General features: G+C 39.1%; 1 protein-coding gene and 1 long non-coding RNA gene across 6 annotated transcripts; one reads left to right on the top strand and one right to left on the bottom strand.

Annotated features, from left to right (window-relative positions):
- Positions 1-10456: 10456 nt before the first annotated feature.
- LOC120726169 lies at positions 10457-16976 on the bottom strand. 2 transcript variants are annotated; one of them, XR_005694286.1, is made up of 5 exons: positions 16700-16976; positions 15258-16277; positions 12893-12964; positions 12334-12479; positions 10457-11466 (listed from the first exon to the last, which is right to left on the bottom strand). It is a non-coding gene; the product is annotated as an uncharacterized LOC120726169 (long non-coding RNA). The 2 variants fall into 2 exon arrangements; XR_005694285.1 differs by having other exon boundaries at positions 12893-16277.
- A 192-nt stretch (positions 16977-17168) lies between these two features.
- On the top strand, positions 17169-19665 carry LOC120726167. Of its 4 annotated transcripts, none has more exons than XM_040019541.1 (5): positions 17169-17212; positions 17859-17979; positions 18227-18774; positions 19024-19207; positions 19472-19665. In XM_040019541.1, the coding sequence occupies exons 1-5, from the start codon at positions 17187-17189 to the stop codon at positions 19661-19663; spliced, it is 1071 nt and encodes a 356-aa protein (XP_039875475.1). In that variant the 5' UTR covers positions 17169-17186; the 3' UTR covers positions 19664-19665. The 4 variants fall into 4 exon arrangements, 3 of the variants coding, with proteins under 3 accessions (XP_039875475.1, XP_039875476.1, XP_039875474.1); XM_040019542.1 differs by lacking the exon at positions 17169-17212 and adding an exon at positions 17240-17436; XM_040019540.1 differs by lacking the exon at positions 17169-17212 and having other exon boundaries at positions 17240-17979.
- Positions 19666-27953: the final 8288 nt, after the last annotated feature.

The following is a 27953-nucleotide window of genomic DNA, read 5'->3' as shown; positions in this document are numbered from 1 at the left end:
GATGCTGGTGATTGGATTGTTTGGTGGGAGTTGGTTTACAACTGGAATGTACGGTGGCCCCTAGAGACAAAGCACGTGCAAACTCCAAAACACTTGCAAAATCCAAAACACATGCAAACTCCAAAACACTTGCAAAATCCAAAACACATGCAAATTCCAAAACACAACGGAAGTGCTCCAGGACGCTAGGGGCAGTGTTGAGCTCGATTTGCAAAATAAACATCAAGTTTGTCTGTGTGGGACGGTCTAGTCTCCATTGCGCTTCCCAGGTTGCCTAGCAACCATGATACTAACCGCTGGAAACGTGTCATACAACTTTGTTTGACAGAAATGAAGGAGAACATATTTTGTTCATTTGTTTGTTTGTTTCTACATGAGCTTTGTGTGATTTGATAAGTATCTGAGGCTGAGACCACAGGACAGTAAAACGTGATTTTTGGGCTTCATTTCTGTACTGAACAGTCATTTAAGATTAGTTAGTAAATAACAATTAGCTAATGTTGTTCATGAGACTAAAGTCATATCACTTTGGTAATGTAAATATAATATGGCCAATATTATAGTTATTATATTAATCATTATTAGCTATTACAGCAGTGAACATGAACTCTGTGTCAAATACTGAGCTTCAGTACAGATTCAAGTTGCAGTTATTTATATGTCTTATCACCTTAAATCTTCACTCAAAGACAAGTATCTTTGACAGTGCATATATAGGTGTATCATATATAAGAGACAAATGTTGTTCCTTCAGTATGTTGGCATTACTAAATTTGGCTCATTGCTTACATATATTTATAAAAAGAAAATGTACAAGCTGTGGTAACTGTTTCTGATAAAATGAAGAGTAGACTGATATATTAAATATTCCTTTATTGGGTGAGAAAATCAGACCATGTCATAACTGCTTTAAGTCATACAGAATAGATATCAGAGCCTTAAACAGGCTGACTTCTGCTAAATGGGTCAAACTGGGCAGAACGTATACAAACACATAACATCCTTATAGAATATGATGTAACACTATAGATCAACTTACCTCAGAATATATAAAGCATATAAACAATTACAGCAATATGATGCAACAAACACAGCAGTACTACTAATCCAAAATACTCAAAGCTTCATAGAACTGAAACAAACATTTATTTTTAGGTCCATTCTGCTGCTGATACATACTTTAGGTTTCTGAATATTAAACTTGTTGCTGCCTTTCATAGTGTGAAACCTGAAGGCCCTGAGTACTTTCTCCCACACTGAAAACTGGAATGATAAAATTATTTGAACATTACCTAATAAGACTGATTCAGGACAGACAATTAGTTATGTTAAACTTTCCTAGCAGTCCTTCAAAAACAGGGAACAGTCTGTCTATTCTCTCCATCTGTCAGCTGCTGCTGGCTCTTCCTCCTCCTCTTCCTCACACACTGCTGAGTTTGTCCTGGTGGATCATCCGGGGTGCAAAGCCTCACAGATGATGTGCAGCAGTGGGTCCCTCAGTCTGTCCTCACTCTGGACACTTGCAGTTGTCACACATGGAAATCAAATGTGTGATAAGCTGCAGGATTCAAACACAAGTGTAACTTATAAATGAATGTTCATACTTTTATTCCACAATCAGAGAGAAAGAAAAAGAGAGAGAGTGTAGGACAGACAGACAGGTGACAGTCTCAGGTGTACACACTGCTACAAAACAGCACCAGAGAAGGAGGATTTAGTGTTTGTGTTATTACGAAACAAGAAGAGTTCCCAGATGGTACAGTGGACACATGTGTGACCCCCTTGATTAAAGCATCTTTCTTTCAGCTTAACGAGTGAACCGTCAGCTCGTTCAAACACACGTTAAAGTCCGTTTGGCTCGACACCACCGAACAGAGGCAGCAATATAACATAGCTAACATTAACAGTGCAGTGAATCCTGCTTGTGCCGTGATATTCAGGACTACAAACCGAGCAGCATCACTGACTTTCAGCTTGTTGTGTTTGTGGATATATGACTGACTTTAATTATCCATAAAATCATCACATTCTCTGTAAGATTAAAGTCAACTATTGAACGGCGTATATTTTGAAGTAAAGGCTTTAAAACCAAGTTAGTACAAACATCGCTAATATCACATAACTTTCCCGACATGTGGCCAACAGTAATGTTTTAATGTTCTTCATTATAAAAACATTCGCGCATAAATAAGTGACATAATATTCAGTACTTACTTCTGAAAGTTTACTCTTCGGCGGCTCTGCTTCCGCCGTTTTTTTCGGCAAAATTATCCACACCACCGCCGCGCTATGAAATCTGAGATATGTTGGGCCATGAAGGCTACACCGACCCATCCTTAAAATTCAGGGAAATTAAGGACGCATTTGAGGGCCGCATTTCGAGCAGCCTTTGAATTGGGACAGCCTTCATCGTGTCGCTGTGATATAACCGGCCTTAAAATGCGGCCTTTAAGGCGGCAGACCCTGAATTGGGATACAGTCCAAATCCGGTCATTGGCACTTCCTGGCTTGTGTAGTTACTAGGTAACAAAAGCTCAACACTGCCCCTAGCGTCCTGGAGCACTTCCGTTGTGTTTTGGAATTTGCATGTGTTTTGGGGTTTGCATGTGTTTTGGGGTTTGCATGTGTTTTGGAGTTTGCAAGTGTTTTGGATTTTGCAAGTGTTTTGGAGTTTGCAAGTGTTTTGGAGTTTGCAAGTGTTTTGGAGTTTGCATGTGTTTTGGAGTTTGCAAGTGTTTTGGATTTTGCAAGTGTTTTGGAGTTTGCAAGTGTTTTGGAGTTTGCAAGTGTTTTTGAGTTTGCATGTGTTTTCGAGTTTGCAAGTGTTTTCGAGTTTGTACGTGCTTTGTCTCTAGGGGCCACCGTAGGGAATGGCCTCAGTACGCTCCATGGTCATCACATAAAGTGTCATTAAGATAAATTGATGCAGGCTAGTGCCCTTCTCTGTCCTCATAGCAATAATCATACTCTTAAGTGTCTTCACCCTAATTCATCCTGCGAGCATCCCCTTGCCATTTGGAAGATTAATATGTATTCTTGCTTTTCTCTGCAAGGCACTCGTGAATCACCTTTGGTTTGGAAAGAGCCTTAAGGATGCAATTGATACTCGAGTTGTTTTTGTCAACTCTCAAAGTGACGTAAAGCTTGAACCCAAGGCTGGAAAAGGTAACATTCAGTGTATTTATATGATAAAATAAGAAATACTGCTGCTTTTGTCTGAGTCTCTCTCCTCTTTGCCCTGCAGGGTGTAGTGGATGGTCTTGAAGCCATAAAATATCAAAATTCTACAATACAGTTAATGCTGTGGGGAAGGGGGATTGTGGCTGCACCTCTGCATGGTCTGATGAAAGGAAAAAGGGCAAAGCAGCTGGTTACTGAGTGCAAGAGTAATGTTAGTTATAAAGCATGCCCTTTTGTTATAGAGTTCAAGGTGGGATTGAGAGTCCCCTTGTCCCAGTTCTTGGACATATGAGAGAGGGTAAAGACATCCAGCCTTTTATATTTAAAATGATGCAGAGCACTATAACAGATCTTATCTATATTTTCTTATAGTTAATCATCTTTAGTCTTGAAAATATAATTAAAATCTAAGTTTGATCAGTATGTTGAATGAGAAATGCAGTTTGAGAAAATAATTTTAATGTCCAGATTTTGTATGCATAGACATGATCCAGCTTTGACCTTTGACAGATTAGTGTCTGTGTGTGGCTGCAGGAATGTGAAAGATGAAAAAGGTGTTGCCAACTCAACATTAGACATGATTCTGATTAAAAGAAAGAGGTATTAACTGTTGAACACAGAACCATAATTCATATGTGATTTTAATGATAGTTAATTATACTTAATTGCTTAATGCAGATCAGGGTATAATCATGTGTAAGTTTAACCAATATAATCAATAAGAAACGGCCTTTGAAGATGTGAGTGTGTGTATGTTTGAGGAAGTAAAGGAGAGGGCAGTGAGTGAGCGACACCAAGAAGCCACTAATCTGAAAGAATGTCTCACTTTTAAAAAACGAAATTGTATTGGGTTTACTGTGATCAACAAATAGAGTTTTAAAGAGAAAACATATTTATATGTATTTGAATCAAAAGAGCATGAAAGAGGCTGCCTAAGAACATTTGGGGTGTTTTTTCTTAGTTCTTGCAATGAGTAGAAGACATGAGCTGTATCCACATGGAAGAGATAAGTGCTTCTTCAGGCCTGGATGTGCCTGTTCTTCTGTCCAATCTCTCTCCAGCCAAGATGAAAATCACAAAATCAGCATTAGCTCAACGTAAGTTAATTAGGTGCACCACTTACAAACACAGCACAAGAAATAACAATTTAGAAACGTTTAATATACATCATAATAAACATAGACTGTTATGTTGCACTAACCCAGCAAACTCCACAATGCAAGCTGCTGCTCAGAACATTAAATTAATTTAAACTAACAGTTTAGATATCTGTATCCTCTTCCAGAAGGGAACAGTGCATATTGTGAATACATGATATGAGTTGCGTCACACAATATGCCCCCAGCTTGTTGTATCACACACTTTTCACAAATAGCCTATAATGAACTTTCTAGACTGGGTTCATGACTGTCTTCATCACTTTAAGCAACCTCAGTTTCATTGACACTGAGATTTCCATTCCACTTTACTTGTAATCATGCAGTTGAAGGTCTGTTGTTTAGGGAGCAAAAAAAAATTGAGTTGTACGTGTTCCTAGATCCAGGAAGCACTGGAACCTTCTGTACAAATGCACCGATGAGATATTTCAAGGTTACAGGGCAAAAGGCCTGGTGTTCTGCTCTGCACCATGGGAAATGAAGGAACAGTCAGCATGAGAGCTTTGGATTAAGGAAGGAAGTGCCCTCAGAAACTGTCTATGTATAATGCCAAGAAATCCATGGTACACCCCTTTTTGGCCTGCCTAAATAGAAATGAAGTTAATTATCTGATACCCTGAAAACACTGTTGGTCCTGAAAAAGAGTAAACATAATTTAACATAATATAAAGTGCAAAGGTAGGTAAAACATGCAAACTGTTAACTCGAACATAACTAGTTATAAATAGACCCCCACCCCACCCCCACTATTTTCCTCTGAAATGTAGTTGATTAGAATTTAGTTGTTGTTAGTTGGTGCTATATCATTAAAATTCAATGTCATCTCAGGGCATTGAATATCGATCTCTTACAGCATCCCTGAAACCTGAGCAAAGGTTATTATTGTAAAGCTCAGCACAGATCATTGTCCATGTACAGTGGTGTGAAAAAGTGTACCTTCCTGATTTCCTATTTTTTTGTGTTTGTCACACTTACATGTTTTAGTTTATCAAACAAATGTAAATATTACACAAATATAACAGAAGTTCAATTCAACTTGCTCGTCAGGGCCTCCACCAGAGTTTCGCTCTGCTCAGGCATAGTTCACCATCTTTCAGGTCCTACCGTCCTATATAGAAACTGTATTTCTGTATGTCCTGTTTACTTTTCAGAAAATCCAGTTTCTAAATGAAGGCGTTTATTATCAAGGGGAAAACATCCAAACCTACATGGCCTTGTGTGAAAAAGTGATTGCGCCATTAACCACACCCAACTTCTTATATACAGTATATCTGTAACACACAATCACAGCTAATAGAGTCCAAAAACGCTGGTGCAGTTATTGTCACGGGCATGTCAGTTTTAGCAAAGCTACATCTTATAAACACTGGAGATTTATTTATAATATTATATTAAATATCAAACCCACCTCTAGGGAATCGCAAGCGAGTTTACTCTTATTGTGGGTCCCAAGCAGGATAAATTGGAGGGTTGTGTCAGACAGAACATATGTAAAATCTGTGCCAAATCAAACATCCATCCATTGTGATTTCTACTTCGAGCATGAAGAAGCAGCAAAAAGTACATCTGTGTTAAATGGAGGAATCTATTGTCCATATGATCATCAAGTTGTAGGACATCATCCGTGAAGTAAGCAAATTTAAAATTTATATTTTGCATATATTAAAAAATAATAAAACAAGTTTCAGCATCTGATATGTTGCCCTCGTGCTTTCAAAGGGGATTTTAATGTCCTTATACTTTTTTTTTATAAATTAACCTTTTGTTAAAGTTTATTGTATATACATATATTCAATTAAATATGAATATTCATACAAAAAATGCTTTATATAATGAAAACATCCTCAAAGGAGCTTTTAAGGAGCAAAATTCTCTGCAGTCAAATTTTTCAGGTTTCTTTCTTTATACTTCCATATTTTACATGATTCCTGCACAGTTTTGGATTCATGACTAGTTGTTCATAACATTCATGATTGTGGCCAGTGCAGGAGGGACCGTTCCGCATGACTGCACTGCAATTACCAGGCCTCTGGATAACTTCAAGACATGTTGAGGAGGTAATTTAGCCATTAAAACCAGCTGTGTTAGATCAAGGACACATCCAACACCTGCAGGACACCAGCCCTAGAGGCCTGGTGTACCCCCGCCTGTGCTAGATTATGTCGCTTCCGTGACTATTCCTTCATTTGCTGTTATATTTGCTGTAAATAAAATAAACAACAACAAAAAATTAATCAATAAATTAAAATATATATTTTGACACAACACAGAAGACGTCCAGATATCCCAGTTTTCCAGTAGCACTTGAACGCAGCTTACCTTTGTGGATCCGTGGGGAGCTGACGGCGTGAAGAATCTAGAACAGGGGTCCCCAATCCCAGTCCACGAGGGCCGGAGTCCCTGGAGGTTTTAGATCTCACCCTGGGTCAACACACCTGAATCACATGATTAGTTCATTACCAGGCCTCTGGAGAACTTCAAGACATGTTGAGAAGGTAATTTATCCATTTAAATCAGCTGTGATGGACACATCTAAAACCTGCAGGGACACCGGCCCTCGTGGACTGGGATTGGGGACCTCTGATCTAGAAAGTCCAAAAAGCCAAAATGTAACGTGATCAGTTCCTGTCAGGGGAAATCGTGCCTTTTAGGGATGTAACGATCTGTAAGTGACCGGAAAGGAAACCACAGATCTTTTAGATATGTGTATGCACAGGGAACATTTTGAATGCGATGCTAGATTTGTGAAGCTGAAATTTAAGAATTAAGCATTTTTATTTGTTCAGGCACTGAGATACGCCTTTGTGAAATTGGCATGCTTGTGAATCTCTGTTTTGAATCTTAGAGAAAAAAGAGCCATTGCGAAGCTTAAGTACATGATACCGATCATCACATTGCTCTGCGTGCTTGTTATAATTTTGTGTGTTGTACTTTTGAGGCCCGAGTGCCTGAAAGCTGCAGTGGCCGCAGACTCTCTCAAATGTTCAGAGATTGGACGGTGAGTATTTTATTTACGATTTCTTCTATTCAGTACTAACAAAGAATTTACATGACGCAGTTTTGAGCCCCTTAACCCGCGTCTTTTTAAAAAGTTTTTATTTTTCCTCCACATCACAATATAACTACTCATACTTAACAAATATTATCCAGTAAAATGTACTGTACACATGCCCATATATTGTTTTATAAAGGAGAAAACTGAAAGTGTTTTCTACAGTGTGACACAGACCTTTTTACGTGGATGTAAGGCACACCCTGCACGATTACAGCCAAAATACCAATCGCGGTCATTTCTAGTCAATACTGAGATCATGATTAGAAAATATTGATTAGAAAAGGTTTTTTTTTTTTCACTTGGATGAAAATACAAACTACTTTTACGTCCATGCTGTGCTATTTCTGGTAATGTACAAAACTTTGGATCAAATTGATGTTGTTTGCCTCGTTTACCTACCTGCGTCTCTTGGAAGAAAAATATACATACTACTACCACTAATAATGATAACAAACTGCACAAAACCTTAACACAGGGTTAAGTCAAGGTGGCAGTGCTTTCACTTTTACATCGTGCTACATCTCTGCTAATTAAAACCTGGCTGTTAAAGCGCATATTACAGGAAAATACGTCTTCCGCTCCATTCATTAAAACTGCATGATGGTAAAAACTCGACAACTTTGAGATCGGTCTATATTTTTACCTGTTACGTTTTGCATACAGTTCAGGTTTTGCCAATAAAAAAGAGAGAAAAATAACTTGAGATTTGTTTGTTTGTTTGTTTGTTTTTTGAACCTCAGTTGATGTGAGAGGGCTTTCTGGCGGTTAAAGACGTTGCTTTGGTCCACAGACACACCTCTTTAACTTTTATTTCTTCTTCTGCTTTCAGAACAAGCACTTCGCCTTCCGCTTTGCCAGACAGGTGGATTTAGTTGTAAATGTCTTTAAAATAGTGTTACTCATACAGGAACTTTCAAGCAGCACGGTCCAAGGAACAGCTGTGACTGGCTAATGGGGCACGTGGTCAGGCGCGGATTATTTACTCTGCTTTTCCTTTTGCAGGGCATGCTTTTTCAAAAAAATAAAAAAAATAAAAAATTCAATTTCACACCAAAATTGTGATCAAGATTCGACTGATCTTTCAGCCCTAACACAGCAGCAATAACAGTGACACCGGAGGTGATAACCGTGAACTCTTTCAGGGACATTCTTCAGAAAGGCGGCTCTGCAGTAGATGGCGCCATTGCTGCGCTGCTGTGCAGCTACATCATTAACCGACAGAGTGCGGGCATCGGAGGCGGGGTCATATTCACTGTGATGGACAGCTATGGTAACAAGATAGCCTTTTTCTGATGCAGCACTTCAGCCCTGCTGCGGAATAAAGTAACAATATCCCCCCTTTTTTTTTTTTCAAAGGTAAAGTGAAAATTATCAACTCCAGAGAGACTGTCCCCACAACCACGAGCCCTGACCTGCAGACATGTCCCAAAGACTATCCGGTCGTTAAGTGGTGACGAATCCTACTTCCGGGCCTAAAGTAGTCTGCGTTTAATATGGCTTTTGTGTTTTTAACATGTTTAATATTATGTATTTTCTTCTATTTAATCTCAAAAAGGTCCTAAAACAGTCAGTGATCACTGTTGACCTCCCTCGGCTTTTATTACCGCTAATCATTTATTTAAGCTCAGGTTTTTAAAACCTTAGGATGTAACTACAGCCCAGCCCATGCAGCAGTATATGAATGACTAACCTCGTATTGTGGATGGATTATCTCAGTTGTTCTCCTGGCTGAAGTTTGGTCCTTTTACAGCATCCTGCCATGCGATTACATTTGTTCTTGACCACCGAGAACACTCACGTTAACTTTTATCAAGTGGAAAAAAAATTAGCCTGTTTATATTATGCTAACATAGCTGTGTCGCTAGTGGTCACGTAGCACATCATTATATACCAGCTAGCCCAACTTCAGTAACCCTACAAACGTCACTGCTGTTTAGTTTTTGTCTTCATTTATGTTGGAAGTGATAACAGAGCTGTACGTTTTAATTTGTTTCCAAAACCCCGCAGTCAAGACATGCTATATTGTATTTAGATAGAAGCTAGCGAGCTAACTTCCTGCTAACTTCTAACTCCGTTAAATGTCATAAATTCCGTTTTCATGGATGGCTGGGTGTTAAACTCAATAGTTACACCTGGTAGAGCAGAACGCTGATCATTTTATTAAAGATGAAAGACTTTAGACAGTTTTTCAACTCTCAGTAATGCCATAGTGATAGTTTGATATATGGACCTGCAGCGGAGTTTAGGCCCAGGCACGGCTAGTGACGTCAGACTTAACGACCGGATAGCTGGAAAGAAGGTGGGCTGCTTATCTGCCATAGTGCCATAAGACCTGCAATCTGTTTATGTTTATAAACAATCTGTTTATTGTATGTAGGTCTAGTGAATCTGTGAGGTAAGAGAGGCATTTTGAGGATGCCACTGTGTTTCAGGCTGATGAAATGGGATCTTACCATAGTAACACTGCCTCCTTATTGTGTTGCCATTAGCACAGCACCATACCTGTGTGCACTCAAGCAAACATTTTCATATTTCAGCAGCAGTCTCTAAACAGTCCTGGCTCTTTGTCATTTTCATGTCATGATGCTCCAAATGTTTCCAGTTTGTCAAAGCACCCAGCACCCAACTACATATGACTCCTTTTTGCATGACAGAGCTTTAACCTGCTTTAACTTTGTGCTTTATTAGTTCCACCTGCTGTTACAAATCTATTCTGCTGTCATAAATTTCAGGTAATCCTGCTCCTGTGTGCTCACATTAGAACTTGTGCTTAATTTGTGTTGTGGGATAGGCTCCATCTCCCCTGGCATTGCAGCTCACAGCTTTGAGCTTTGACCATCCATTTGTTCCAATTACACACTCGTTCTGGTAACTTCACCCCTTCATATTATAATGAATAATAAATAAACACTCAAAGAAGCAACACAACCACAACAAACATGACATGCTTTTTCATTTTATCTAATATGCTCCTTCTCTTTTAAAATTCCAGCCTTTGTATTAACAGGTAAAGAACACCTTGTAGTCAAGTCAGGTTATGTAGTCCATCCTCTGCACATTGTAGTTTTTTTTTTTTTTTTTCCTCACAGCAGACATACAGTGTCATATTGTCAAAGACACTAATGTCAGCGTCAGTGTGGTCGGATTCTTGGTGCACCACTGTGCTCTAAGTCCTTGTGAATTCTCCTACGCACCTTTCTTTGACCTCTTTAATTGAAGTCAAGTTTATTCAGTTTTAAGACATCTTAAAATTTTTGAAAACAGCCAGACCTTCATCATTTGTTCATGCATTGGGAGAAGCACTTCTAAATTTGTTTATGGAGTATAAAAAAATGCAGGTATGGAAACAATGATGGATCACTGATCTGCGTGTGAAACATTTGTATGGATGATTCAAGCACAACTTTGCATCCACACTGTTTTCTGTTTTCTTCTGGGTTTTCTCATCATTCACAGAGATTCATGGAGACTTTATAGACTGTTGTTTTTTCTCATGCCACTGAAAGCCTTTGTTGTATTCCTCAGGGGAGTGGCCTCCCTCCAATATGGCTCCATCTGTGCTGAAGTGTAAGTCAAGGACACTGGTGATTGGAGGGTCTGGTGGGAGCATGATCACACCGGCAGTGGCCTCGGTAAACATACAAAGTGCCATCAAGACAAATTAATTCAGACTGATGCCCCTCTTTGTTATAGCTTGCATCATAATCAAGAGCGTCTTCACCCTAATCCATCCTATAATCATCACTTTGTCATCTCAAAGATTGACATTTACTTTTCTATTTCTCTCCAAGGTGATCATGAACCACCTTTTGTTTGGAAAGAGCCTTAAGGAGGCAATTGATTGTTTATGTTAACTCTAAAGGTGAAGTAAAGTTTGAATCCAAGACTAAAAAGTCAGTAATTTATACGATAAAATGATCAATTCTGCAGCTTTTGTTCCATCTGAGTCTTTTTTCCTCTTTGCCTTGTAGGATGTAGTTGATGCTCTTGAAGCTAAGGGACATCAAATATTAAAATTTTACAATGTCATTAACTCTGTGGCGAAGGAGAGCGGTGGCTGTATCTCTGGGTGGTCTGATGAAAGGAAAAAAGGCAAAGCAGCTGGTTACTGAGACCAAGAGTCAGTGATGTTACATATACAGCACGGCTTTAAGGTTATAGGCACGCCTGCAGCCAAGAAACCACAAAGTAAAACAGTTTTCTGATTCTCAGTAAAGATGATCAAGAAGAAACAGCTCATCTGTGACTGCATCTGATCTCTTTTCACTGTTCTGTTCAGATAAATTGTACACATTCTGACTCTTTGCTTACATTTCTCACAGGTTAATGGTGAACTCGGTAAAGATCACTGTCCATGTTTATTTTTCCAGCTATATACATCTGTGACTTAATCGTACACTTATGTTTTACTTGTGTGTCTGAAATAGATTTATATACTGAAAACATAATGTGGCCATCAGATTATTTAAATCCCAAATTTCATTAAAAGCAGTGCAAAGACAGTGTTGTAAAAACCATGCAGTGTTATTACACCAATGTTGTTATCTTAAACATTAATATCTGCATTAAATTTCACAATCAAGATTCCTTATTTTAATCTTAACATTGTTTTCCAGAAAGTTATTTGTTTATGTAAAGCTGAAAAACAAAAATACATATAGAATAGATTCTTAAACAGCTTTCATGTTAGAAAGCTTTTTAAGAATCCACCAGCAGGAGGCGACTCTGACCGTTAAAATATTAATTTGTAAAAAGTCTATTAGAAAAACGGTTAGACTTCCTGCTCCATTCCACCAGTAAACACATTGCTTAATTTGTACATTTTAGCCCTCATGACTCCCAATAAAGTAGGGTACACTTTAGGCAGCCTTAAGTTATTTACCAATTGATTTGTGTTTTTAAAAAAAAAAAAAAAACAGTTAACCTCGATGTCAGACCAACCTTTTTAACATATCTGAGAGCCTCTCTTTCCTCCCTCTCAGTTCGCGTCTGTTTCACCCCTTACGATTGCATAGTTTCAGTAACAGCATCCCGATGACCGATGATCCCCGATCCTCACTGTCTCAAAGTTTGTCTCCCACCCATTTCTGAGGCAAAAGAGAAAAGTGAATTCATAGTGGTAAACTTTGTTTTCTTTGAAAGCAAAAGACTGGCCCTTTTTTTTTTCTTGACTGAGGAATAATGACCAAAAGTTTGCTTAAGACAATGAGAACAGTTTATATCTGTTTGACACTTTATGACTTCCAGCTGGGCTAATCAAGGTTTCTTAAGCTTTGCCCGCATTACAACCTCGATGTTATTGTGAATCAAACTAAAACAAGTTAATGCACTTGAGTGCAATTTTGAATATTTAACGATATCAATCTTTGTAATATATAAAGTCATATCATAACAAAGAATTAACAAGATGTAACAGTCAAAATGCTCAGTTTCGGACTTGATAAATGAAACTTCAAAGTGTCTATGTTCATTGTTTATATACAGTATAAGTGAAACTCACAATTATAGAGTCCAACATCACTGGTGCAGTTGTTACAGGTGTGTCAGCATCAGCAAAGCGAGATCTCACACACTGTGAGAGCCAAACAGAAAGATCAGCTCATTTTTTTTGTCTGAAAATACTGAGCCAAATACTGATCTTTTTATTTTTATTTTAGTTATTAACTTAAATTAATTGGTTAATTTTAATTCTAAATTGCCCATTGGTGTGAATGGTTGTCTGTCTCTCTGTGTTAGCCATGCATCAGATTGGCAAGTTTCTTGTCCAGGATGTACCCTGCCTCTCTCCAAATAAACATAAACAGAAGGATGGATATTAAGATTTTGTGCTCCATTAGTTTTTCCTGCTATTGTGTATATATTTTTGTATTATGTATGTATATAATTGTCATAAATCAGTGTGTAATTCTGCTGCTGTGCTCAGCTTAAAAATTTGTAGGGCAAGCAGGTCAGGGAGCAACAGTTTCCTGACTGTACTTTATAGTTGCTTTGCGTGTTATAGTGAAAGGAAGTGATAACCCGGACTCCAGCTGGATATGTTTGTTTTGTAACTGTTGATGTTGTATAAAATACATTTTAAACATTTTTGTACATCTTCCTTGTTTTATTATGGGACTATATCCAAGCTGCTTTTTATGAAGTACAAGAGCCAAACGGGTTACTTTAAAGATTCATAATATTTCTCTGCTCGTGTCACAAAAACGTACACAGTTTTTTGTGCAGCCAGTGATGACTGGGAAGTTCTTCATGATCAAACACAGTGGTATGAGCCAAAGTCTAAATATTTAAGGAGCTTTGTGGAGTAAGTGCAGCATTACTGGCAAGGCAGATGCTAACTGTAAAGTAGCCAGCTCATAACACTTGTGTTGACCTTAAGGATGGAATGACTACCAAAGAGCTTTAGGACAAAAGAGTGAGGGCGGCTCCAGAGGCATGCAGTCAGAGCCTGGAGATTTTCACCAAAAAAGTAGGCTGGATGTGACAGAGCTCAGAAAGGAATAGCAGACCTCATCAGCAGAATGCTAAAGCTAGTAAACCAGTTCAGAAATGTTCAGAGCAGGGTTGTTGATATTCAAGATCTGTTAAATGTCAGGCAGCAAAACTGAGATACAGAACATCCAACGGCGCAACAGAGAAAAGCTGGGAAATGGGACATCAGCAATACAGGAAAACATCTATACAAATATCTAATACACGTTGGTTGTGAGAAAAGAGTCGGAAATAACACGAACTCTGCTCAGCTTAGCCAACAATAATTAAACCCAAAAGAAGAAGGAGAAGAACCAATTGATAAAGATGGACAAACTAATGGACAAACTAAAGTAAAAAGCTGAAAAGTTCCTGATAGAAACTCTGGAAAAAAGGTTTCCTGAGGAAATTTCCATGATGGAGACTTGTAAAGATGGTAGCATAATATGATGCAAAATGCATTAAAACAGGTTACAGGTAGTCTTTGACTGCACAGACACATATCAAAGCACTTCCCTGATTTCACAGCTGTGGCAGGGCAAGACCTAACTAACTCCCTCATTGAAGGAACATCTCATCAAGTCCTGTAGAAGCAACAGCATGCTTAGATTTTTGTGATAGCTACAGAGAGATCTATCAAGAACTGAAAGAATACAAGTTGCTCGTTAGCTTATTTTGTGCAACTGCGTCACTGAGCTGCACAAGCTACATGCTGCAAAACTGTGCTGAGGACTGCCAGACACAGATCACCTCACAGGCAACAAAACATGTAAAGTGTAAAGCAGGCAGTGGAGATAAGTCAACACAGAATCGCAAAACTAGAATCTGAGTGGTCATAGAAGCTGGACAATGTGATTATCAAGAAATTATCAGGAAACTAGTAAGTGTATATTCATAATTTGAATGACCTGTTGCTGATTTAAATTCTCAGATTAAAAGTCCATACTCATGCCATAAAAGGTAGAAAGTCAAGAGTTTAAGAATGCAAGAAATCAATTAGACTTCAAGGCTTCACTTCCTGTTCTGCCACTTTAGGTGACATGGCAGAGGCAGAGATATAGATCGTGCTCTTCAGTCAAGGGAAGCAGTTCTGTGGAAAAAATGCTGGAAGGAAAGTGGTTATCAAGAGGTAGCCTTTTATATCAGTTGTTGCATGCATGCAGTCAGATATGCAAAGAGAAGGCAAAACACACTCCAATCTTAGACAAAAACCTCTCTAATTTTCATATCTGCACACGAGGAGCTTGGCAAGATTCACCTCTTATGAAAGGTATGACAGCAGTGCTGAACATATGCTGCTGTCAGGAAAGTTCTGTTACAATCTAAACCGTGTGGACATCGTAATGGAAACATTGAAAGTCAGATTGTGGTGAACTATGCGATGGAAGGATTCATACCTGATGAGGCACCATTCACCGAAAAGGGAGGAGCAAGTTGCAGTGCAGGCTTTGGATAATGTAGAGATCTGAGTTATCTTGGTGTCAAAAGGCATCACATGGTTACTCAAAGCCCCAGCTGCTTTGCAGAGTAGTATGAAAGCTAAAGATAATGTAATCACACAAAGTGCTCAGTTTCACTGTGAAAGAGCAAACGATTGATGAGGAGGTCCTGCGCACACACTGATGTGTGAAGTTAAGCGATTATCAACAGCCAACCCATCTCAAGAGGCCTTAAGCCCAAACTATGTGCTGCTAATGAAGGCCAAAACTCTGCTCCCCCCTGGATTATTTGACAAGAATGATATTTATAACCCAGATGTAGCTTGCTCCAAGTCCAGTACTTAGCACACTTGTTTTGAAGACCCAGGATTAAGGATAATCTAGCAGATATTTCATTGATATGACAGATATTGGATATTTCACAATCAGAATGAGTAGTGTAGAAACAGAAATATTAGTGGATAAATATCAAGATAAATATAGAGATATAGGTAAAGATGTGAACATAAATATACATATAAAAGGACAAGTATGTGTGCAAATATATATCATGGTGTACAAAAGTGACAGAGTGCAGTGCTGTGTGATTAATCCTGTTCCACATGTGTCGACCTGACCCAAGTGGAAGGAAGGAACGACCTCATGTAACGTTCCCTCAGACAGCGAGGTTGAAGGAACCCATTGCTCAAACTGCTCTTCAGATTGCCCAGTGTGTTATGGAGGCAAACGAAAAATTGGTTCATATAGGTTGTTTTCAAAAAACCGAAGGAAACACCTTGGTGCTGAAGAAACTTGTGGAAAAAGAGGTGAGTCAGATTGTTGAGGAGTACTTGGTGAGGGCTAATTCTTTTAGGTTCAGCAGCTAACAAGATGGTGTATCGGTCAGGATACGGGAAGGAGGACAACAGGCTTCCACTTTGCTGGATTGTCACCGCCAGCTGTTTTATTGCCACCTAGATGCTCAGTGTTGCCAGCAGTCTGTAGTAACAAACAAGTTGCCATGAGTATATAAATATAAACAACAACAGCTTCACTAAGATAAACATAAAGAATGAAATGAAATAAACCAACACATCCATCTGAATATACACATAACACAACATATATGATTTGGACTATGCCAATCTTACATCTCTTGCTCCAAACACAGAAAGGACACAATTAAACACAGTGAGAATGTCATACATAGCCGAAACATCCACTCTAACTGTAAACAAAGGGACTTTGGCGCCACCGTGTGGCCGAATAAAATTACTACATAATGGCGGCGGCCAGCGGTACATACATCTAGTCACGAGATGAAAAAAAAAAAAAAAACACGCTGCTATAACGCGGTAGAAAGTAACTAAAGCCGCGGCAAACATCAGGATCGGAAAATAAACATATTTAAGGAAACTTACTTCCAGTCATGAACTTAACACTCGGAGCATCACCGTGAAGGATGGAAACCAGGAACATAGCTTACGAGGTAAACAGAACTAACACGGAAAACAATGGCTGTGTCCCAATACTTGGGTTGCAGTCACGTGGTTCTGATGACGTGCGGAGGCAGCGCGATTTTTGAGTGGAGGGCGGAAGTAAACATGGAGGACACTGTGGAGAGTCAGGAGAGCAGCTATTGTGCAACTTTAGACCCCGTTTCTCGGGAGAGATATAAACAGATAGTTAAAAAATATATCGGACGTGATCCGTATTCTTTGAAAATGTCCGAATACACCACAGAAGTAAAGGATTTGCCTACTATCGACGCTGTGGATATCACCAACTACTTGGTCCTCCAGACTTCTTACTACACTAGGCAGCAAATGAAAGCTTTCAAGAGTCTGGAGGCGTACAATTTTTTTGTCAGCGGGTGGGTCCACAACCTTGGAACAAAACGTCTCCGTGATGGATACAGTTTGGTGTTTGCAAGGGTGAGTGTTTGTTCTTATATTGCTTTATCTTAAACACGCTAACAGTTAGCGTTAGCGGCTTTAACGTCAACAAACATGCCAAATCCTTAGGACTTCGTTAGAGTGACAGTTGTTTGTTTCAAGGTAAACCATTCTCAGAGGTCTAACGAGACACCTCTGAAGACTTGGGTAATTGCAAAGGAGGATGGAGAAGTGATTGCAGCCCATTGCAATTGTATGGCAGGGTTAGTAGCCTAATTAAGTAGGATGTTATTGCAATGAGAACACACACACACACACACACACACACACACACACACACACACATATACGCATAGGGCACTGCTAGCATTTTGCAGGTGTACTTCAGTAGTAGTGGGGAGAGAGTGTTTTCTTTTAGCTAAGAATTCATCAGCTAAGAATTTGTGTGATTGCCTTAGATCCCTCATGACACTCAGATGCATTTTTCAGATAGAGGGTAGAACTATTCAGTCATGTCATCACCTAGATAATGATTTCTCTATAGGCTGTTGAGAAAGAGTTAATGAATAAACATGTTACTTCAAATAAAGTGCCATTGCACATTAGTATTAGTAAGCTATGCATCATCAAAATGTACTGTAAATATTGCATTTCATGTTAAAAAGATTATGTGCTCTATTTCCAGACTATCAGAATCATGCTCGCACGTTGGAGCTGTTCTTTTTGCAGTTGAAGCTGGGGTGAAAATGAGAGCGACATGCACATCAGAGCAGTGCAAGTGGCTGATGCCATCTCATGTTAAAAAGGTAAGCCAAAAAGCAAAATGTAGGATAAAGAATGTTATATTGGGACTTCATGTGACAGTAGGATAAAATATCTTCCCCTATACTGCTACCTTGTCGTGGTGGGGAAGCTTGAGTGCCTCAATGACCCTGTAGGCTATACCGGCGGGGGCTTCAAGCTCCTGGTAGATCTAATCAAGCCGGGCATATATAGCGTTTTGGAAAAGAGCTTTTTAAATTTTAATGATCTTCTTTGGCTTAATTTTTCCAGATTCCTGCTTGCCCAGTAACTCTGATTGACTTCTCTTCAGCAAAGTCAAAAAAACGAAAGCTTGAGTGTTCCATTGATGGCTGCACAAGTACACAAAAGGTTGGGAAATCACTTCCATGCCCAAGAGTGCAGAGAGATTCAGAGACATACTGTAGGTTTTTTGAGAGTTTAAGCAAAAACTGTCCAAGGAGTGCAGCACTGATGTCTAGGGAACCTTACCACAAAGAATTTGTCCCCCAGTCTAGCATGCTTCCTAAAACTGTGCCTGAGTACAGAACACCAGAGACACTGCAGCTCCCCCCCAAAGACCTTGAAGAGCTATGCCTGGACTTCCAGCTTGAAGAGCTCACCCTGTCCCAAGTCCAGGCTGTAGAGAGGGCGACTCGAAGTCAGAGTGCAAGCAGTATTTGGTTTAGGCAAAGAGCTGGACGCGTAACTGCCTCTAAGCTGAAACAAGTTCTTAAGACCAACCCCCAGCAACCATCAAAGAGCTTGATCAAGGCCATATGCTATCCAGAGGCATATAGGTTCACCACAGCTGCTACAAGGTATTTAGGGTTTGATGTAGGGTAAGGCAGAGTTAAGATTTGGGGTATGAAACTGTCCATAACTGTAACTAAAAAAGTGTTATGAAGATGGAGGTTAGTTATAGGCTTATACGGCTAGGGTTATACAGGGTAAGAACTAAGTATAGTTTAGGGTAATGGCATATTGTATAATACATCACTTTACTGTTTTACACATCCAATACTAAGTAATAATTTCCTTTTCATGTTTGGCATGTGTACTGTTTATAGTTATGGATGCAAACATGAAGCACAAGCCAGAGGAGCATATGAGAAGCTTATGAGCCAGGAGCATGCAGGCTTCTCATGTATGGACAGCGGTCTCTGGCTGAACCCCAAGTGGCCATACATGGGGTCCTCCCCTGATGGGATAGTCACTTGTGACTGTCATGGAACTGGCATCTGCGAGATTAAGGTATTGACTCTGTTGTAGTCAAGGCCATAGGTGTGACATCTTTCCATAAGAATCAGTGAACTGAGTAAAAATGCAGGAAATACCTTTTCTAATTTCTAATCTATTGTTCAATTAAGATAAGATGAGGCTTTATTGTCTGTCTCAAATAGACATTTGTTTTGGGCAATGAGAGATTATGATAACACAGACCACACCCATCATCTTTGCTTCTTCACTGTTTCATCAGATAAATCTTGATTGTTGTTCTCATCACTGTGATTTTAGTGCCCACACTCTCAGAGAGATGCGGTCAACCTGCGCATGCGTGCTGGGGAGAAGGGCTTCTCCGCCGCAAAATATGGCAGAAGGGAGCAGCCGAAGAGGTTGTTTTTTTTCTCTCCAAACTTTATTGAAATCATAAAGCGAACAGTCAGTCATTCCAGTTCAGTTTGTACAGTAGACATACAAGGCAAATAAGAGTAACAATATACAGTACAATGAAATAAGAAGGATAAATAAATAAAGGATAAAAAAAAAAGGGGGGGGGAATGTGACAGACTTCATAACAACTTTGTACTTGAAAGTTGTGACAGCTCATTCGTTAAACATTTCTGAACGAATTTCAATCAATGATAAACCTTTTTTATTGGAAGTTAATTTAAGAGAGTTTAAGTAATATTCAATTTCAATCAAAAACAAATTAAATGATGGGGTTGAGTTTTGAAATTTACATTTATGTATATGGATTTTCCCTAATAAGATGGAGCGGCCAAAAAGTGAACTGTCAAAAGTACTGAATATGACGTCACTTATTTATGTGCGAATGTTTAATAATTAAAGTCAGTCATATATCCACAAACACAACAAGCTGAAAATCAGTGATATATATATATATATATATATATATATCTGACAATACTATAATATTGGCCATATTATATTTACATTGCCACAATGAGTTGACTTTAGTCTCATGAACAACATTAACTAATTGTTATTTACTAACTAATCTTAAATGACTGTTCAGCACAGAAATGAAGCTCAACAATCATGTTTTACAGTCCCGTGGTCTCAGCCTCAGATACTCAACTAATCAAAGTGATGTCATGACAAAAATGAATGACTAACAAAACATTTTTCTCCTTCATTTCTGTCAAACAAAGCTGTATGTAACGTGTCTCGCGGTTAGTATCATGGTTGCTAGGCAACCTGAACAGCGCGACGAAGCGTATACCGTCCCATTTCACAAGCCTCTCACTTCCGCACTTCTCGTACTTATAGTACGCACCGTACGTAGTACGCGTAGTGCGCGTACTTCAAGCGTGCAGTCTCTTAATTGGGACACAGCCAATCTCCCCTTTTGGATTAGCAGTGCGGTACCCTAAACTTCCGCCTACGTCATTTCCTATGGCTCCACCCCACACAATATTGCAGAACATAAAATCCCAGAGCCTTTTATACACAGATAGTGAATGAATCTGGTATTTTCCGTGTGAATTAAAACTTAATTTCAATGCCTGAGCACTTTACTCAGATGTAAATGGTCTGTATTTATATAGCGCTTTACTAGTCCCTAGGACCCCAAAGCGCTTTACACATCCAGTCATCCACCCATTCACACACTGGTGATGGCAAGCTACATTGTAGCCACAGCCACCCTGGGGCGCACTGACAGAGGCGAGGTTGCCAACACTGGCGCCACCGGGCCCTCTGACCACCACCAGTAGGCAACGGGTGAAGTGTTTATTTGTTTATTTATAAGGAACCCCATTAGCTTCCACAACAGTGGTTGCTAGTCTTCCTGGGGCCCAAACCATCAAATACCACCAAATAAAATGTTACACAATGAGTTGGATGCAAATTGTCCACAGGGTGGCTGTAGCTCAGGTGGCAGAGCAGGTCAGCCACTAATCAGAAGGTCGGTGGTTCGATCCCAGGCTGCATCCTGGCTGCATGCCAAATATCCTTGGGCAAGATACTAACCCCATGTTTGCCTACTGGTGGTGGTCAGAGGGCCTGGTGGCGCCTGTGTCCGGCAGCCTCGCCTCTGTCAGTGCGCCCCAGGGCAGCTGTGGCTACAATGTAGCTTGCTATCGCCAGTGTGTGAATGGGTGAATGACTGAATGTAGTGTAAAGCGCTATGGACTAGAAAAGCGCTATACAAATGCAGGCCATTTACATAATTTGGCTTTTACATCCACAATAAGGTTTTACAATTCTGAAAATGTAAACATGTGAATATTAAAAATTATATAAAAAACAAAACACTCAAACAAAACACACAATTTCCATTACAAGTGACATTACCCTCTACAATTTTTACAAATAAATTAAAAACTGCCTAAATAGGCTTTTAGGTGATTTTTAAAATTATGAATAGAAGCCAATTCTCTAATTGCATAAGGCAACTTATTCCACTGAAAAGATGCTCTAAATATAACAGAGTTTTTCAAAAAGTTACTTTTAACTCGAGGAGTTACTAAATTGTGGATAGTTGAAAATCGTGTGGCATGATTATGTATTTCATCTGGATACTGCAACTGAGCATAAAAAAAGTGTGGTGTGTTTACCCAGTATTGCTTTCTTTAAAAATACAAGTAAGCCATAGTATAATTTAGCTTGTACAGAAAGCCAAGAAAGTTTATCGTGCATTTTATCAATACTTGTATAATATGAACACCTTAACACTAATCTGGCCGCCCTATTTTGGACTAACTGAAGTCTGTTCAGATCTGTCTTATTAGCTGCTGACCAAATGATTGAGCAGTACTCTAGATGAGATAATACTAGTGCATTAATGACATCTTTCATAATTGAAGAAATGATATAAAAAGAGCATTTCCTAGCTATAGCTATGCCCTGTCCCATTTTCTTAATAACAGAGTTGATGTGCTGAGACCATGAAAGGTGGTGGTTTATGGTAACACCAAGTAATTTAATCTGGGTGACCTGTTGTAATACTGATCCAGCTATGGAAAGATTTAGTTGTGGGCTGTTGACTAAGCGTACTCTACTTCCTATTAACATGGATTTGGATTTCGACACGTTTAAAATCATGTTGTTTTTACTTATCCAATCAAACACGTTCAGCAAATCTAGTTGTAATATGCTTGTCAATTCAGAGTGGCTACTGGCTGAATAAAACATGGTGGAATCATCAGCATACATTACAAGATGAGATTTATCCAGGAAATACGGCAAATCATTTGTAAAGACTGAGTAGAGAAGTGGACCGAGGCAGCTGCCTTGGGGTAGACCACAGTTCATTTCACAGCCCTCTGAGAAATAACCATTATAATAAAACTTTTGCCTTCTTCCAGACAAATAACTTTCCATCCAGCACAAAGCAGCTGGTGAAAATCCATAACATTTTAGTTTATCTATCAAAAGATCATGATTTATCAAATCAAATGCAGCACTAAAATCCAAAAATACCACCCCGGCCAAATTCCCATTATCTAGATATTTATACCAGTTATCTGTCATGTGAATAAGAGCTGAACTGGTGGAATAACCAGGTTTGTAGGCATGTTGAAGCTGATTGAGTAACTGATTTTCTGTTAGGTAATGTTGAATTTGTTCATAGACAATCCTCTCCATAATTTTACTTAGAACGGGGAGTAGACTAATAGGTCTGCTATTGACACCATCAAAAACGTCATTCTTGTTTTTAGGAATGGGAATTATTTTCGATTCTTTCCACTGCAATGGAAATAAGCTGCATGCCAAAGATCTATTAAATATGTGACATATAGGAAGGGACACAAACTTGGCTGCAACTTTGAGCAGTTTACTGTCTGTGTTATCAGAGCCGGAGGATGTATCGTCAGGAAGTGATATCAATAAGCGCTCTACCATCTCAACACTCACTGCCTCAAACTTAAATTGGCATTGCTTATTATTCATGATAACATCCTGTATAAGACGACGTGATAAGGTGGGATCACCTCTGCTCATATTAGATTTTAAATTTGTTATTTTATTGCTGTAATAATTCACAAAATAATTGGCTATGTCCTTAGCTTTACTTATAAACGTACCACCCGTGTAGATGTGAGACATCACCGGAGCAAGATCTCTACCCATTATATTATTTAAAACTTTCCACACCTTTTTGCTGTCCTTATTGGCCTCCTTGAGCTTAAGTTGATAATATTCTTTCTTCTTGCGCCTATTCAATTTAGTTACTTGATTTCTTAACTCGCGATATCTTGCCCACTCTTGTGGACTGAGAGACTTATGTGCTTTTGCTTTTGCTATATCCCTTTCTGACATTGCAACCTTAAGTTCATTATCTAACCAAGGTGCGTAGTTCTTTTTAACAGTAAATCTTTTTAAGGGGGCATGTTTGTCAGCCAGGTAGCAAAAGTTTTCAATAAACATAGATAATGCCATATCAGGGTCACTCTCGAGGCAGATGTCAGTCCAGTGAATTTCTTTTACGTCATTAATATACTTATCTGCATTAAAATTTTTGTATGATCTATGAAAAATAATCTTTTGTGCAGTTTTCAGTGGTTTCATTTTCTTGGTCAAACCTACAAGATTATGGTCACTATAACCAACTGGAATAGAAACAATATTAGAGCAATGCTCAGGAACATTTGTATATATATGATCAATACATGATGATGACCTATGACCTCCTGCGTTGACCGTGACCCGGGTGGGAATGGTGATCATCTGAGACAGGCAACAAGCTGACGCTGATGAACTTATCTTTTTCCTTAAAGGACAAGAAGGAGCTGACCAATTGATATTAAAGTCTCCTAATAAGAACATGTCTTTGTTTTCCTCAGTTACTCTTTCCAGCATTTCACAAAGTGTCTTGCCCAAGAACACAACGAACGAGACTGTCCAAGCCGGGGCTCAAACCGGCAACCTTCCGATTACAAGGCGAACTTCCAACTCTTGAGCCACGATCGCCCCATCTACTCAGATGTGTCAGAGTAGACAAAAAAGGATCTTTAATAGATTCTTGTTTGGCATAGGAGAAACAAAAACCTAAGGAAGGTAAGTGATGACAAAGAAAACCACTCTTCTGGTCCATGTGGGGCTTCTATTGAGGTTCTGAAACTGCAGAAATGTGACACGGTACAGGAAGGCCACCACTTTGTTTGCTGCATTGTATTTACAATATTCTTTGGTGGTGATGGTGGGAGGGAGATGCATGTTTAATGAACCACACGGTCTTTCAATGAGGCATTGAGGAGTCATCTGCTCCCACTGATCACCAGAGATGGGCAGTAACGCGTTACTGTAATCTGATTACCTTTTTCAAGTAACGAGTAAAGTAAGGGATTACTATTGCAAAAATGGTAATTAGATTACCGTTACTTTCCCGTAGGAACGCTGCGTTACTGCGTTACTAAAACTGTGATTTTTTGCGAGAATGTAAGATAAGATAAGATAAGATAAGATAAAACTTTATTAATCCCTCGGGTGGGTTCCTCTGGGAAATTCGGTTTCCAAAAGCACAGCACCGACAGAAGTTACAGTTACAGAATATTATATATATATATATTAGGGGTGCAACGATACACAAAATTCACGGTTCGGTTCGGTTCGATACTTTGGTGTCACGGTTCGATATTTTTTCGATACTAAAAAAAATGTTCATGCCTTTTTAATTTGTCATTTATTAAAATTATAAATATATATTTTAACTCAAAAGTACAGTTTTTAAATTTAACCCTAACCCTTGTGCGTGTTTTTTATTTTGACAGCGAATGCGCACCTGCGGACCACTTATGTGCAGCCCTGGTTATTTAGCTCGTCATATTGCAGCCACAGAAATTCTTTTGTCCATGAAACCATAAAGCTGCACTTTCTTTTTGCCTTATAGTCTGATTTGTCATAACTTCTCCGTTTTGTGGTAAGCTTTTCTTTGGCTGTCACTTCTTCACCCTGACCTGTCTTATTTGGCTCAGCAGAACTAAAATATATATCTGTCTGTGAAGGTTCTCAGTCATCCAGGTCATCGTAGTCAAATATATATCGTGCTGCTTTTATACACGCACTCACATAAGCTCAGCGATTCTCTGCGCGATCAACCTCTCACATGTTTAAGCTTGCTGCGGGAGATTTCACTTGTCATGTTTGCATAGTAAGCTAACGATTAATAAGACGATGTCAGAGGAATTGGTGCACAAATTATCATCACTCACAGATCAGTGCTGTCGCTCTCTATACACAGTTCGCGCGATTGCAAAGTGAAAGCAAAAAACAAGCGCAAATTCAAACGCGATTGCAATATGTCACATATTGACAGTGGCTCACCGATGCCAATGACATAATTACCCAGCTACATTTCTGAAAGAATGCAAAAGCATTGACATATATTTTTCCTTCCTACGGGCAGGGCAGCGATAGATTTTGGTAGCCCGACTGAAAAAAAATCGCTAGTCCCGGGACGTCGGGCTAGCGATATTGCGAGCCCTGTATCTGATTGAGGAATCACTCATCTTTGGAAAAGAGAGTTTATTACAGAGAAATGTCTCTTTCCAAAATAAAAGCTATACTATCCGCTTCTTCTGGGCTATATTCTCAGCAGCATATTAAACATATATAAGGAGAATCATGTGCTAACAGCTGTCTAAATGACTCGGCTAAAGTTAGTAGCATGCTTGCTTATTTTTGTCTGCTTCCACTTGTCTTTGCACTAGGATGATGTCGGCGTAAATGTGCAGTCATATTCGTTGTGTTCCCACTAGTGCTGTCAGCGTTAATCTCGTTGAAATGACCTTAATGCCACAACACGGCAAATCTCCGTTAACGAGCTACCGCCGATCGCCCCGTGCATGGGGCTAGACGGCCAACACGTTAACGAGCTAACTGCGCTAACACACTAGTTCCCATCCATGTAATTGAGCATTGCGTGGCACATCCAACATACTGTTTTACTTTAGTCCATGACTCGCTTACCTTCAGGGTCATACGTCACATGAAAACCAAAATAATTCCAAACGCCAGATCTGAATGAGGGTCCATGTTACAAGGAGAGCTTAACTTCTGTCTCGCTAGCTTACCCTGCGCTCTTCCTTCTGACGATGCTGTCTGTGTTGAGCGCTCAGTGAATCTGCGTTCGACTACTCCGCCTAGGCTGCACTGTCGAGCCTAGGCGGAGTAGTCGAACGTAGATTCACTGAGCGCTCAACACAGACAGCATCGTCAGAAGGAAAGTTGATAAAATAAATTACAAATTTTGTATTGTTCGATACATATGCGTACCGAACCGAAAGCACTGTATCGAACGGTTCAATATCGATACGAATATCGTTGCACCCCTAATATATATATATATATATATATATATATATATATATACATACATACACACACACACACACACACATATATATAAATACAGAGACATATATAAATAAGATATACGAAGGGGATAAATAGAATAAATAGGAATAAAAATAAAAATACAAGTGAATTGCACATTTCAAGCATTGAGGTCTATTGCACCATTGACTATTAACAAAAGTATTGCACAAAAGGTATTGCACAGTGAAGTGAAGAGGCACTACAGCTTAGTTGTTCCCCCCTCCTTTGTCCTCCTGTTTCCCCTCCCTCTCCCCTCCAGAGAGGAGTTAAACAGTTTGATGGCGTGTGGGACAAAGGAGTTTTTAAGTCTGTTAGTTCTTGTCTCACGACAGTGACGTAAGCGAGTGCCCCGTTAGTGACAACAGCTGTGTGCAGATCAACAATGAATCACATATCGATTGTGGGAGAGAGTATGAGCGTGCAGCGTTTAAAGCGTGGAAGTACTGACCTTACTTTGAGTTTGATTCCATAAAAAGTGACAAAAACATTAGCGTCCGTTGTGCGTGGGAAGAAAACTTCTTTTTACAGCGAAAAAACCCCCTAAACTTCCGAGCAAGCACCGAGCGCGCAACGACGTAATGGGAAATTCACAGAGAAACTCGCGGATTCTTCCACTGACCGCGGCACACCTGCACCAGGGTAAACCTCTGCCTACCCTAGTCCTGCTTTACAGGTGAAAATAGAGCAACAGGACCGCTGAGTCTTTGACTTTATTTATTTTCTGCTGTGTTTTACTTGCATCTATTTGAAAGAGTGAGTGTAAACACAAAAAATATTTTATTTTATGTGCTGGAATGTGTAGAAAATAGGTTTCAATGTTAAACTAATTTCTTCAAGTCAGAGAATGGTGCATATAATTAAATTTTTGCTTGATGCATAAAGTTAAAAGATTAAAACTGATAAAACAAGTTAAAAAAAGAGACTTTTCCATTTGATTGCATTTTGTATGATGGATTATGCAGAAAAAGTAGAATTGGGCTGAAAGATCTATCACTTTATCACCTATTCAGGTTGTAAATCGGGTTTTTAAAAAGTAACTAAGTAACTAAGTAATTAATTACTTTTCAAAATAAGTAATCAGTAAAGTAACGGGATTACTTTTTGGGGGAAGTAATCAGTAATTAGTTACCGATTACTTTTTTCAAGTAACTTGACCAACACTGCTGATCACACATATCATAAAGATGTAACATCAAATGGAGTTATTGCGTGTAACATAACTGAATGCTTTTCATCTTTCTTCAGTTCAAATAAATCCATACATTTTTCTTATTACTTTTTTTTTAATGCTTGTGTTTCGACTTATTTCTTGTCAAAGTTGGCAGACTTGATTTTTAAGGAAGAGGTGGTCTCATTTAATGAGCGTGCATCAATGAACTCTGAATGGCCCACTGATTCCAGAAAGAAACTTACTGGCCTAAAATGCTCTTCAGTT

The sequence above is a fragment of the Simochromis diagramma genome, unplaced genomic scaffold (assembly GCF_900408965.1).
Source record: "Simochromis diagramma unplaced genomic scaffold, fSimDia1.1 OVJJ01000822.1, whole genome shotgun sequence".
NCBI classification, from domain to species: Eukaryota; Metazoa; Chordata; class Actinopteri; order Cichliformes; family Cichlidae; genus Simochromis; species Simochromis diagramma.
The sequence above is the reverse complement of the archived record's forward strand: the minus strand, read 5'-3'. Positions and strand labels throughout refer to the sequence as shown.

Coding starts and splice junctions, on each gene's coding strand:
- LOC120726167 (XM_040019540.1), top strand. CDS start 17,746: ATGTTACTTCAAATAAAGTGCCATTGCACATTAGTATTAGTAAGCTAT. Junction 17,980..18,226: donor TGCCATCTCATGTTAAAAAG/GTAAGCCAAAAA, acceptor TAATTTTTCCAG/ATTCCTGCTTGCCCAGTAAC. Junction 19,208..19,471: donor CTGGCATCTGCGAGATTAAG/GTATTGACTCTG, acceptor CTGTGATTTTAG/TGCCCACACTCTCAGAGAGA.